General features: G+C 41.7%; 1 protein-coding gene across 1 annotated transcript; it reads left to right on the top strand.

The window, feature by feature from the left end:
* The first annotated feature begins 7,503 nt into the window (after positions 1 to 7,503).
* Positions 7,504 to 11,288, top strand: LOC122033874. The gene is made up of 3 exons (XM_042593030.1): positions 7,504 to 7,646; positions 9,145 to 10,690; positions 11,016 to 11,288. The coding sequence occupies exons 1-3, from the start codon at positions 7,504 to 7,506 to the stop codon at positions 11,286 to 11,288; spliced, it is 1,962 nt and encodes a 653-aa protein (XP_042448964.1).
* Positions 11,289 to 13,688: the final 2,400 nt, after the last annotated feature.

Here is a 13,688-nt window from a genome sequence, read left to right as displayed (position 1 = left end):
CGGGGACTCATCCACCGACGGATTGATAGGCTTCGTCCACCTTACGGACACGCCGAGGAGTAGGAGTTTCATCTCCGAACCTTGTTACATCGACGAGTTTGAGGTTTGACCTTTCTCCACTTTCGTTTCTATTTAGTTATTTCCGCTGCGCTAACCCTAATCGTAGGAAGAAACGCGAACAATTTGGGTCGGCTATTCACACCCCCCTCTCTAGCCGCGATCATCAGTCCTAACAAGTGGTATCAGAGCGAGGTCGCTCTTCGCCGGATTAACACCCGAGGGAGCACAAGCTAGAGATAGATCAACTCGGAGAAGATATCACCATTCCACCTTTCTACGATCGCGACGACTTCGCGTTTTGGAAGGTAAGAATGAAGTACTTTCTTATGACTAACCTTGAAAATTGGAGTTGTGTTCAATTAGGTTTCAAGCCTCCGATGGACAAGAAAGGAGAAACCCTAGAGAAGAAGGAGTGGACCAAGGAACAAGTCCACCAATCCCTAATCAACGATGAGGTATTGAAAATTTTTGAATTTTCTTTACCTAATGACATTCTATGTAAGATAGGTGGATACAACAATGCCAAGGAGTTGTGGAACAACTTGGCTAAGTTCCATGAGGGGAACTCCACCTCAAGCCATGAAGAGGGGTCAAGTGAGCCAAGTAGCTCACATCATGGAGAAGAGGAATTAGAAGTTGAGGGCTACTCAACATCTAAGGAAGAAGAGGAGGAGAGTTCTTCTTCAAGAATGGAGCAAGAGGAAGAAGCTTCTACCTCCGGAAGGGATGAAGAAGAAAGCATACATCCCACCTCAACCCTAGGTAACTCAAGCAATTTAAGTTCTAGTAAATTGCATATATTATGCTTTGAGTGTAGGGAATTTGGACATTACAAGAGTAAATGTCCAAAGAGGGTTAGGAAGACTCCACCGGCGCCAAAGGTCAAGGAAGCCGGAGTCCCAACACGCAAGAGCAAGGAGCACATGGTGTGCTTCCAATGCAAGCGAAGGGGACATTATCAGAGCCAATGTCCGAGGGGGAGGCAATCTCACAAGAACAAGAGATCGAGCACATGTATAGGGGGAGCTAGGGCAAACCCTAAGGTAATCTCTAAGGCACATTCTTGCAATTCTAGTAGGATGCATGCTAGTAGCCTTATTGCTATTGTCAAGAATGATAAGCATGTTAATTATAGAAATCGATACACATGCTTAGGTGCCAAACATGTGAGCCTAGATAAGGATAACACTAGGAAAGTCAACCCTAGAATTAATCCATCTAAGGCTAAGAAAAATCTAGGTAGAAATCCCAAATCATCTAGACATATGCCTAGGAATACCTCAAAGAAAAATGATAAATTAAAGTTTGAGGTATTAGAGAAAGAAAATCAAGTCTTGAGGTCAAGACTTGACTCTCTAGAAAAGGCTCTTAAGGATTTGACTCTAGGGTTTAAGGGTCAAAAACCAATGTCCAAGGACAAGAAAGGTTTGAGTCACAAACCTAAGTCCCAAGTGGTCAAGCCCACTTATCATAATGTTCCATTCGATTATGGAACAAAACCTAGGGCTAGGAAGACCATCACCAAGGTCACAAGGGGAGTCACCCCTAGAGTTGATCTTGATGAGTCCCAAATGACCAAGGCTTCAAAGCCTAGGAGGGCCATTAGGAGGGTTGCTAGGGAAGTCATCCCTAGTGAATACTTAGTGAACCCAATGAGCTCAAACATGTATTGGGTTCCTAGGAGCGTGATTTCATCACGCTAGATGAGTTAGGGTGTGCCAACCTTACTTGAATAGGTAGTTAACTTAATCATGGCAAAAGGTGGCACTTTAGGAATTTTCAAGGTGTGATCAAGCCTTGAAAATGAAATTAAGAATTATTTCTAAGGTGATTAGGATGTGCCAATCACATTTGAGGAGTTTTCTAGAGTCAATCTAATTGGCACATAGTGATCTAAAAATCTTTGATATATGATTTTAGGTCTATTACACTTAGGAATATAGAACCTATGGCAAAATGATTAAAATTATCAAAAATGGCAACTAAGGCTAGAATTAGGTATTTTCTATACCTTGACATGTTATTTGCCTTATATTGTTTGTCATATGCCATGTCATGACATCATATTTAATCTATGATCATTTGAAATGTCATGATAATGCTTAGGTTATTTATATGTCATGCTTTATTTAAGTTTCATACTTTATGCCATGACATCATGACATTGGCACATGTTATTATGTATGATATCATTTTATGCCATGTCATCATTTTTTGCATTTATAATCAATGAAATTGATTTAAGGTTAAAAACACAATTTGATATGGAGATCAAATTGATGTTTAGAAAATGCATGAGACCTTAGCCTAAGATAACCTAAACCCATATCTCACATCAAAATTGACTTGGATGTGTTTGATACACCTTAGATGTGTGTGAGATATTAGGATCATGAGTTAGGATCAAGGTGCATAGTTCTTGTACCTAGATGAGCCTAATTCAAAATTGGGGATCATAGGGAAAGCTTATGTACAAGTCATGTACATTTAGCCCAAAGATTGTGGTCCTAAATTAAATGTTTTAAAAAACATTTCAAAATTGATTTGAAAAACCTTGATGAAGCTCTTCTTGTGATAGCATTCATCATTGAGTAAGTTGATACAAAGTTGGTTTAACTTTGATCTATTTAAAAGACTTTTGAACTTTGTATCAAGATTGAAAAATGGAAGTTATTTTCATAGAAAACTATTTTTCCATGATAGTATATGTTATAAGAAATGTATCCTCAAAATTTTACAATTTTTAAAATTTTCTGTGATTTTTTAGAGGTTTCTGAATTTTGGGAGAAGAAAAATTCAGAAATTAGAAATTTGAGGTCGTGGACCGATCAGGAGGTTCCCTGATCGGTCCAGGTCTGTGTGGATCGGTCACTGGACCGATCCAGAGGAAGCCTGATCGGTCCGGTGACCGATCAGGGCGTGCCAACTTACTGAAATTCGACTGGTTGTCAGAAATTTCAGCTCGGGAAGTGGTGTTTTAGGTTTCTAAAGGTTTGGAACTCTCCAAGACATTGTTGGTGTAATGATCAAGGGGGAGTTGATCTTTAGGGGGAGTTTTACCTATTGGTCAAGGGCAGTTGACCTTTAGGGGGAGTTGTCATGAGTGATATGGGATTATCACTAAATTGACTATTGACATTAGTATCAAGGGGGAAATTAAGGATTTCAATGAAAGGTATGAGACTTTCATTAGGAAGAAACTCTTGACCTTGAATCACTCTTTTTGATGTGTGTCAAAAAGGGGAAGAATGTCTAGAGAATGTTCAAGGAAGAACATTGGAGTTAGTGGGAGAGTTTGTTGATCACGACGAGTGAAGTTGTGAACAACGATAACTTACTCTTCAGGGGGAGAGTTTGTTGATGTGTGCCAATAGGGGGAGAATGAAGGGTTTAAGTTAGGCCTTCATTATCTAAGAAGGAGGTTGCCTTCTTAGAAGGAGAATGTAAGGTTGTAACTTATGTTTCATTACCTAGTGGCATGAGGAAAGTTGAGGCTATTGGATTAGCCTAACTTAAAGGTATTGTCAAACATCAAAAAGGGGGAGATTGTTGGTGCAATTTTCAGTAGGTCAAGGTTGACCTAGTTGACCAAGCGTAAACCTTGGTCATGGTTTCGATGTTTGACAATACAGAAAGATATGTAGACATGGACAATGCAGGTGCAGTTGTCCATGCGGAGAGATACTGATCAAGGTCTGATCAGGTTGGATGAAGAAGAGTCAAGTAGGTCAAGGTTGACCGGATACTTGACTGGGAAGTCCTAACTGAGATGTTAGGCAGTTCGGAAAGTCCTGGTGAGTGAAGCCAGGCAGTTCGGAAAGTCCTGGTGAGTGAAGCCAAACAGTCGGGAAATCCTGGTGAGTGAAGTCAGGTGAAAATCCTAGTGAGTGAAGCTAGGTGAAAGTGAAAGTTCTGGTGAGTGAAGCCAGGCAGTTGGAGAAAGTCCTGGTGAGTGAAGCTAGGCAATTGGGAAAGACCTGGTGAGTGAAGCCAGGCAGGGGAAAGACCTAGTGAGTGAAGCTAGGCAGTTTGGAAGTCCTGGTGAGTGAAGCCAGAGGCAAGGGGAATCCAGATGGGTCAAGGTTGACCAGACATCTGGTGAAAAGTCCAAGTATGGAGACTTGGCACGGAAAAGTCCAAGCAGGGAGCTTGGCACGGGAAAAGCCCAAGTATGGAGACTTGGCACGGAAAAGTCCAAGCAGGGAGCTTGGCACGGGAAAAGTCCAAGTATGGAAGCTTGGCATGCGAAGTCGGAGAGGGCTCGGTAGCTCGTTCTCCGGACTAGGTCAGAGAGGGCTCGGTAGCTCGTTCTCTGGACCGGATGGAGTCGGAGAGGGCTCGGTAGCTCGTTCTCCGGACTAGGTCAGAGAGGGCTCGGTAGCTCGTTCTCTGGACCGGACGAAGTCGGAAAGGGCTCGGCAGCTTGTTCTCCGGACTACGTCAGAGAGGGCTCGGTAGCTCGTTCTCTGGACCGGACGAAGTCGGAGAGGGCTCGGTATCTCGTTCTCAGGACCAAGTAGGGTTTAAGGCTAGAGCTCTAAACCTGGATTGGTCTGGTGACCGATCCAGTGATACTCTGGGTTATCTGATCGGTCTGGTGACCGATCAGTAACCAAACAGAAGCATTCTGTTGCTTATCTGATCGGTCAGCAGACCGATCAGTAGCATACAGTGAAGTTCCTGATCGGTCTGCAGACCGATCAGGAGACGATCAGAAGGAGACGATCAGAAGGAGGGAAAGGTCCTGATCGGTCATGGGACCGATCAGGGAAGGACCTGATCGGTCCATGACCGATCAGGGAAGGGCCTGATCGGTCTTGTGACCGATTAGGACCCTTGTGGACCGATCAGGATGAAGCCTGATCGGTCCACGTCCTAGCCGTTGCGTAGCAACGGCTAGTTTCTTCTGTGTCTTCCTCGCAGGTGCAGTGCAGGTTGAGTGCAGATTATAAAAGGAGGTCGAGGGTCTCTACTGCAGTCCTCTCCTGGTTCTTGCTTCTGTGATCTGAGCTTTGTTGAGCTCCCCATTGCTGAAGCTTCGTGTGAGCTTCCGTCGGCTAGTTGTCTAGCTGCTGTGCTTGAATCCGTGAAGTTGTCGCTTCATCAACGGACTTCAGTCGACAACGAGAAGGCAAGAAAACTTGGTAGTGTTTGTACATTCATATTCTTCTTATTTGCTTTCTCTATTGTTGTACTCCTTATTGCTGTTGCAAAGAGTTTGTGGTGAGGTTTCTCCACCCATAAGGAGTTTATATTAGCCGGTTTTCCGGGGACTCATCCACCGACGGATTGATAGGCTTCGTCCACCTTACGGACACGTCGAGGAGTAGGAGTTTCATCTCCGAACCTCGTTACATCGACGAGTTTGAGGTTTGACCTTTCTCCGCTTTAGTTTCTATTTAGTTATTTCCGCTGCGCTAACCCTAATCGTAGGAAGAAACGCGAACAATTTGGGTCGGCTATTCACACCCCCCTCTCTAGCCGCGATCATCGGTCCTAACAGTAATCACCTTATAGTATATACTATTTATTGGATAAATAGAGATTCACTATTTGAGTGTGCATACTTAATGTATATTTATCCTTTCTAAAGGCTATGAGATGTTGCGTTGGCTCTGATGATCAAAGAAAAATGAGTTTCTCGAGATCTAAAGGAAACTCCTCAACAATTCTACACATAGTCTGACGAGCCAACAAAGCATTAGTGACCTAAGACTGGGGTAGGATTCCCTAGCTAGGCCCTCCGACGCTCAAGTCAGTCTCTTCTCTTGAAAGTGGAAGAAGAACATTAGCCAAAGTGCAAGAAGGTAGGATTTTAGATGCAAATGTTTACGTACCTTGCCAACGGAGAAAATTTCCCTTTTTATACCACCTCACATAATCTTTGCTGATTGTGAGGTGGTTCCCGGTTTGTTAGAGTTTGTTAGGTAATGGAAGAAAGTACAACCTGGGTGTTTTATGATTTTAAGGAATCTTTTTTTTTTATCTACAGATGTACCTCTTTTATCATTTATACTCTGCAACATTACTGAAATTATTGAAGGAGAATGCTATATAATTGACTCATTAATGGGAAACCAATTAGTTTTCACAGGAGATTTCAAGGGAATATTTCTTGACAATTATGATAGGCTGTTAAAATGTTGTCTGCTATTTGTCTATTGAATGCATCTCAATCGTTCCACCAAATCGGTCTCACTACTTATTATTGTATCAATATGCTTAACCATACATTAAATACTGCAAGAACTTGTTCAAAAACTAATATAATAGCCTTATTATGTCATAAGTTTACTTGAGGAGTCATATAATAAAGCATATATAGAGAGCCATATATTCAATCTATCCTCATCCGAACGATAGTGTATGCATAAAGAGTTTTATGAGATGAAATATTATTTAGTCTGCCTGGGCTTTGCCCCGTCGAATGTTCAAAGAGAACCTTATGTCCGTTCATCCATTACCCGAACAAATGTGTCTTGAGAACTATATATAAGGTTAAGTATCTCTGGGTCCGTCCAAACTTTGCCCGGCTAGGTGTTTACAAAGAACCTTATAGTCGTCCAGCCTTTACCCGGCTGAATGCGTATTGAGAATTATATACAAAAGGTTAAATATCTCTGGGTTCGTCCGGACTTTGCTCGACCGGGTGTTCACAGAGAACCTTATGTTTGTTCAGCCTTTACCCAACTGAACGTATGTTAAGAGTTTTATAAGGCTAATTGCCTTTAGAACCGCCCGGGCTTTGCCCGGTTGAGCACCCATAGAAGGCCTTATGTTTGGTTGGGCTTCTCCAGACCGAATTCTTCTAAGTCTGACCAACTATTAACTGACCAAGTGCCCTATTTCTCTTTTTCATCATAAAATCTTAGAATTGTTATATTCTATCAAGCTTACAATTGGTCGACCCTATGTGAGCGTTATGCTTCGTTCAGCCTTTACCAAGTTGAACGCTAATGTGCGTAGATTATATACTGTTACTTAGCATGTTTTGACACATATTTTCATATTTTACGTATTCTTTGTCTATGCACTTTCATACTCTTTGTCTTACTTTTAGCATAATTACTCTTCTTTGTTCGGAGATCTGCTCTTGTGTATTTTCTATTTACAGGAGATGAATTTGGAGAGGAAATAATATTTGTGGTCGATCCAGGAAACAAGCGAAGGAAGACAACACTGGCCATGTGAGCCACACGATCATACCAAAGAAGCAAGGAGGAAAATGACTTTGGCTGTGTGGTGCAGATAGCCCATGTAGCTTCACCAGAGGAGGAGCATGATATGGCCGTGTGCATCCACACGACCGTGTCACCCTGCAGTGTATCCAAAACACGGTCGTGTAGATCTACACAACCGTGCAACATTTCTAGAGTGAAGGCAAGCCCAAGTGATACAACTCTGGATCAGCTCCAAGCCAATGAGACAAGACTGCAAGTCGAGATGTACGTCTCGAACCACGAGGAGCATGAAGAGGACTTGCACATGCCAGCTGAGCTGATAATGAAAACAGAGGTCAAGCAAGTTCAACATGATGTACAAGCATTGACATCTCGTATCTTGGAAGGGCAGGCTATGGAGTTACAGTCGATGCCATGCCGAATGATCAACTTCATACAAGTCGACCCTAAAATGAGTCAATTAGCTGCGGAAGAATGGAATATCATGATGCAACATGTTCCTAGCCAAATACCATACTAGAATGGTGGGAAAACACACCATTCTAGTTGGAATTGGTGTGTCATTTAATGCCACCTACATTTTGGACGAATTCCCAAGTTGGAGGACAGCTAGAGGGAGTGTGCATAAAGACTTGCATTCATCATCTTCTCTTTCCATGCATTGGAAACTACCATTTGTTGGAAAGGGAGTGTGCATGAAGACTTGCATTCATTATCTTCTCTTTCCATTCCTTGAAAACTATCATTTTTAGTTCTATATAATGTCTTGAGTAGATATCAAAGAGGGTAGCAAACATTATATTTTGAGAGAGTTTTCCTCCTTGTTGTTCTTCAACAACACTGCAGGGATTACGGGTGAGCACTTGTAATTCTCAGCACTTTTATAATATCGATTCTTGGTTTTGTTATAATCATTGGGTCGATATTCTCCATTGTTCTCATAATATTGGTTCTTGATTCTCTATAATCAACGGGTCAATATTCCATCCCTCCGAAACCTCCTTTGGACGATCCCGGAACTGAGTTCCAATCTTATTGTTGCTAGGTCTCGCGGCATTGTTCGTCGAGGTTCACATCATCTTTGGTATCAGAGCCAAGTTCCAAATCAGGTTTATCTATCTTTCCTAGTGTTTATTTTGTTTTTATCATCACAATCTTGTTATCTTCATCTACTTTCTAGTATTGTCGCAAAAAAAAAGAAGAAAAAAAAAGAAAAGAAAAAAAAGGAAGAACAAAAAAAAAAAGAACAGAAAAGAAAAGCAAAAAAAAAAGAGAGAGCAGAAAAGAAAAGGAAGAACAAAGATCGTCTGATTTGTTTTGATTGCATCTCGTGATATACATCTAGTGCCATCTATGGCTGCCGTGATTCCGTTTCCATTTGCACATTTCTTTTCAATTCCGTTTACCATCTCCATTGTGCTGCTTTGATTTGATTTTCTCTATCTTATCATCAATTCTATTTTGCTTCATCATATCATCATTTCTGTTTGCTCCATATCTTCTTTCCATCGTTCCTTGATTGACATTGTAACCTCGATCCAACTGAGCCTAGAATCAGTATTCTGAGTTTGTTGGGTTGAATAAGTGTTTGCTTGTTTTGACTTGCTTAGTTTCTCTAGAACTTTTTGGAGGAAAACAAGTGAGCAGAGAGAACTCAATTTTCTGAGTGAAACACGAGTGTTTTTGTGACATCCAACTGAGTGCAAATATGTGAGGGAGTGAGTGAGGATCCTCCTTTGTTCATAATATTTCAGTTGCAGCTCACTATGTCTTGAGAGCACGGTGGCAGGGTTGATCCAAGTGATGGAGGAGGGGCTGATCAGACTACAATCATGCGGGCCATGCAGCAACAATTTGAGCGCATGAATATTGTGTTCAATGAGATTTGAGATCGGTTGGATAGGCATGAGGATCGGCTCAAACAACTTTTGCAAGAGTCATTACCTAGGCATCGGAGACCCGACCAGCGGCCACATTTTGCTCCAAATGTCCCAGATGATGACTATGATGATGGGGCGAGCAATGAAGTGGTCTCCAATGCTACTTGGAGGAGGGCTAGGGCTATCAGACCCGAAAGGCCAAGGCATGTTCAAAGGCAACACCGAGAAAGGGAAGCCGTAGATCGTAACATGGGCACCATCAAGCTGTCCATTCCTCCATTTCAAGGTAAAAATGACCCTAATGTTTATATTGAATGGGAGAGGAAAGTTGAGCTGGTATTTGATTGTCACAATTACTCAGAGGAGAAGAAAGTGAAGCTTGCTGCGGTGACTTTTACCGACTATGACATTATATGGTGGGATCAGCTGACCCTGAGTAGACGTCGAAACCGTGAGCTTCCCATCGACAATTGGGAGGATATGAAAGTCGTTATGAGAAGAAGGTTTGTTCCATCTCACTATTATCGGGACTTACATTTGAAATTGCAAAGTCTGAAGCAGGGGTCCATGACTGTGGAAGACTACCACAAGGAGATGGAGATAGCCTTGATACGGGCTAACATTGAGGAGGATCGAGAGGCGACCATGGCTCGGTTCATTTGTGGCTTGAACCGTGAGATTGCCAATATTGTTGAGCTGCATCACTACGTGGAGCTTGACGATGTGGTACACATGGCAATGAAAGTTGAAAGACAACTCAAGAAAGGAGTGCGATCATCTTCCAAGTATGAGGCTGCGAGTTTATCCCCTTGGAAGCAGAAGTGGGGACCATCAAAACCAACTGAGAAAGCAGTTTCAAAATCAAAGGGAGAGACGAATGTGGCCAAGACACAATCTAGCAACAAAGATAGGGGTAACTCATCTTCCCAACCTCAAAGAAATCGTGACATCAAATGTTTTCGTTGTTTAGGATCAGGTCATATTGCTTCTCAATGCCCAAACAAGCGATCAATGATCATATTGGATAATGGGGAGATCGAAACTGAAGAGGAAGATGAAGGAAATGGGTCCACTCCATCAGTTGAAGATACTAGTGATGTTGAGCTTGTTGTTGATGGCCAAGCTCTTGTTGTGCTAAGAGCTCTCCATATGCAAGCCAAAGAAAACGATGATGGGCTACAAAGGGAGAACATCTTCTACACCCGCTGCCATGTGAAAGATCGGGTATGTGGTTTGATTATTGATGGTGGCAGCTGTGTTAATGTGGAAAGCAAGTTAATGGTGGACAAGCTTGGTCTACCTACCTTGAAGCATCCAAAGCCATATAAACTCCAATGGCTCAATGACAGTGGAGAAATGAAGGTAACCAAGCAAGTCCTTATTTCATTTACGATTGGAAGGTACACGGATGATGTTCTGTGTGATGTTGTACCCATGCAAGCTAGCCATTTGCTTCTTGGAAGACCATGGCAACTTGACAGACAGACCACACATGATGGGTATAAGAATCGCTACAGCTTCAGCAAGGATGGTAGGAACATTACACTTGCACCTTTGACACCTCGTCAAGTATTTGAGGAATAACTCCAGATCAAAAAGTTCGTTTCAGCAAGAGGAAAAGCTGTGGCTGAGATAGAAAAAGAAAATGAGATTGAAAATGAAAAAAAAGATGGTGGACTAAGAATAAAAAAAGAGTGGAAAAAAAGAAAAGATTGAGAGTTCGACCTTGAAAAAGAAAGAAGAAAGAAAAATGAGCTTCTATGCAAAAGAAAGAGAGATCAAAAGTGCTTTTAACTCCGATAGACCGATGATCTTGTTTCTATACAAGGAGGCCTATCTTTCTTTGGCTGACCATAATGTTTCTTTTTCTAGTGCTGTGATGTCTCTTTTACAGGATTTTAAGGATGTCTTTTCTGAGGATACGCCACCTGGGTTACCACCCAAAAGAGGAATCGAGCATCAGATTGATCTCATTCTGGGAGCTTCCATTCCAAACCGACCAGCTTATCGAAGTAGTCCAGAAGAGACCAAAGAGCTTCAAAGGCAAGTCGAAGAACTTATGACCAAAGGACATGTTCGTGAAAGCATGAGTCCCTGTGCTGTGCCTGTGCTGCTGGTTCTAAAGAAAGACGGGACTTGGAGGATGTGCGTGATTGTCGAGCTGTAAACAAGATAACGGTAAAGTATCGTCACCCTATTCCTCGCTTAGATGACATGCTTGATGAATTACATGGATCCACTATATTTTCTAAGATTGATTTGAAGAGTGGGTATCATCAAATTCGAATTAAGGAAGGAGATGAGTGGAAAACAACTTTTAAGACAAAACAGGGGCTATATGAATGGTTAGTGATGCCATTTGAATTGACGAATGCTCCTAGCACATTTATGCGTCTCATGAACCATGTGCTACGTGCATTTATTGGAAAATTTGTTGTTGTTTATTTTGATGACATTCTGATCTATAGCAAGAGTTTGCATGACCATATTGATAATTTGAAATGTGTGATTGAAGCTTTGAGGCATGAAAAATTATTTGCTAACCTTAAGAAATGCAGCTTTTGCGTAGATAGGGTTGTTTTCCTTGGATTTGTTGTTAGTTCCAGAGGCGTGGAAGTTGATGAGGAGAAGGTGAAAGCTATCAGGGAATGGCCTACCCCTAGCACCATCACTGAAGTAAGGAGTTTTCATGGTTTAGCCAGGTTCTATAGGAGGTTTGTGCCAAATTTCAGCACCATCGCTGCCCCTTTAACGGAAATCATCAAGAAGAATATTGGATTTAAGTGGGGAGAGGCACAAGAGAAAGCCTTCAACGCATTAAAAGAAAAGCTAAGTACTGCTCCTTTACTACTTCTACCAGATTTTTCTAAGGTTTTTGAAATCGAATGTGATGCTTCTGGTATTGGTACAGGTGCTATTCTTATGCAAGAAAAGAGGCCAATTGCCTACTTCAGTGACAAGCTCAATGGTGCAGCGTTGAACTATTCAACATATGACAAGGAGCTCTATGCATTGGTGCGAGCTTTGGAGACATGGCAACATTACTTGTGGTCCAAGGAGTTCATTATTCACACGGACCATGAGTCACTGAAGCATTTGAAAGACCAAGGTAAATTGAATCATAGACATGCTCGTTGGATTGAATTCATTGAAATGTTTCCTTATGTGATCCAATACAAGCAAGGAAAAGAGAATGTGGTACCAGATGCTTTATCATGCAGGTACACCCTTATCTCTACCTTAGGGTCAAAGTTTCTTGGATTTGAGCACCTGAAGGAATTGTATGTGAATGATGCTGACTTTGCTGATATCTTTAAAGCATGCGAAAAGGGTGCATTTGATAAGTTCTATATGCATGATGGTTACTTGTTTCGAGAAAATAGACTTTGCATTCCCCAAAGTTCTTTGCGTGAGTTGCTTGTTAGGGAGTCACATGGGGGTGGATTAATGGGGCATTTTGGAGCTGTGAAAACCTTGGACATTTTGAAAGAACATTTCTTCTGGCCTCATATGAAAAGAGATGTTGAAAGGATTTGCATTATTTTTTTTCTTGTAATGAGAAGTATGCTTCAAGAACTTCCCTTTATGAAGTTTCCTTAGGAAGAAAACCCTTAGCTTGAATTCGGCAATAGGGGAAGAGGAACTTGAAGTGTCGGTGGAGGAAGAAGAAGAAGAAGATAGGAGAAACCAAATTCCCTTTGTTGGGTTTTTCGGACTGCAAATACCGCTTTTTGCGTTGCGGAAACCCCAAAATTCCGCGCAATCGGATCCGTGCGAAGAATAAAATTTCATAAAAACTTCGAGTATGAGTTTTCTAACCTAGATCTACACTAGATCTACAAAGGAGAAGAGTTTACCCTTGATACGAAGCCCTTCGCGTAATCCTGCTCGTCCAAGGTTCGTCGGATCTCGAAAGTATCAAAGTACATACTTCTCTATGTGTATTCACAAGAACAAATGATGGAGAAACCTAAAAAAAGGTGTGCTAGCACCCTTTGAAAGATTCGGCCAAAGAGGAGGAGAGGGAGAGAAGAAAGAGCTTGAGGAAGAAGAAGATGGAGTTACAAAACAATATTGAAACTCCACAAGCACTAAATTGGCCGGCCACTTTTCATGAGGGGTTATATACTCCATGGAATTTCAAGAGTCAAAAACTCTTGATCTCCCTCATGAGGTGGCACGCACATGTGCTTGCCTTAATGATGTGGCACATCACCATTAGCCACTTAATGCCAACTCACCAATGAGGTGGCAAATGGTCAAGTCAAACTTGACCCTTCATCTTCCTCTCAAGTCAAGTCAAACTTGACCACTTCTCTCCCTTGGTTGATCTAATCTAACCATTGGTTCAAGTCAATTTTAATTTAATGAATCTCTATTCATTGAATTAAATTAATTAAATGAGTCTAAGTCCAAATTAGACTCACTTAACACATGAACCAAATTTAGTCCAACTCAATTAGCTCAATTTGGATTACTCTTAATCCAATTTGGTTCATCACATGGACCTAATCCTTTAGGTTCATCAAATGAACCTAATCTCCATCTAATTGCCCTTTGTATATGA

Source organism: Zingiber officinale, chromosome 11B (assembly GCF_018446385.1).
Source record: "Zingiber officinale cultivar Zhangliang chromosome 11B, Zo_v1.1, whole genome shotgun sequence".
Lineage (NCBI taxonomy): Eukaryota > Viridiplantae > Streptophyta > Magnoliopsida > Zingiberales > Zingiberaceae > Zingiber > Zingiber officinale.
The sequence above is the reverse complement of the archived record's forward strand: the minus strand, read 5'-3'. Positions and strand labels throughout refer to the sequence as shown.

Excerpts from the sequence above, each read along its gene's own strand:
- LOC122033874 (XM_042593030.1), top strand. The coding sequence starts at position 7,504 with ATGTACGTCTCGAACCACGAGGAGCATGAAGAGGACTTGCACATGCCA. Across the intron at positions 7,647-9,144 it reads GGGCAGGCTATGGAGTTACA|GCATGAGGATCGGCTCAAAC; the intron begins GTCGATGCCATG and ends TCGGTTGGATAG. Across the intron at positions 10,691-11,015 it reads CACCTTTGACACCTCGTCAA|GATTTTAAGGATGTCTTTTC; the intron begins GTATTTGAGGAA and ends TCTCTTTTACAG.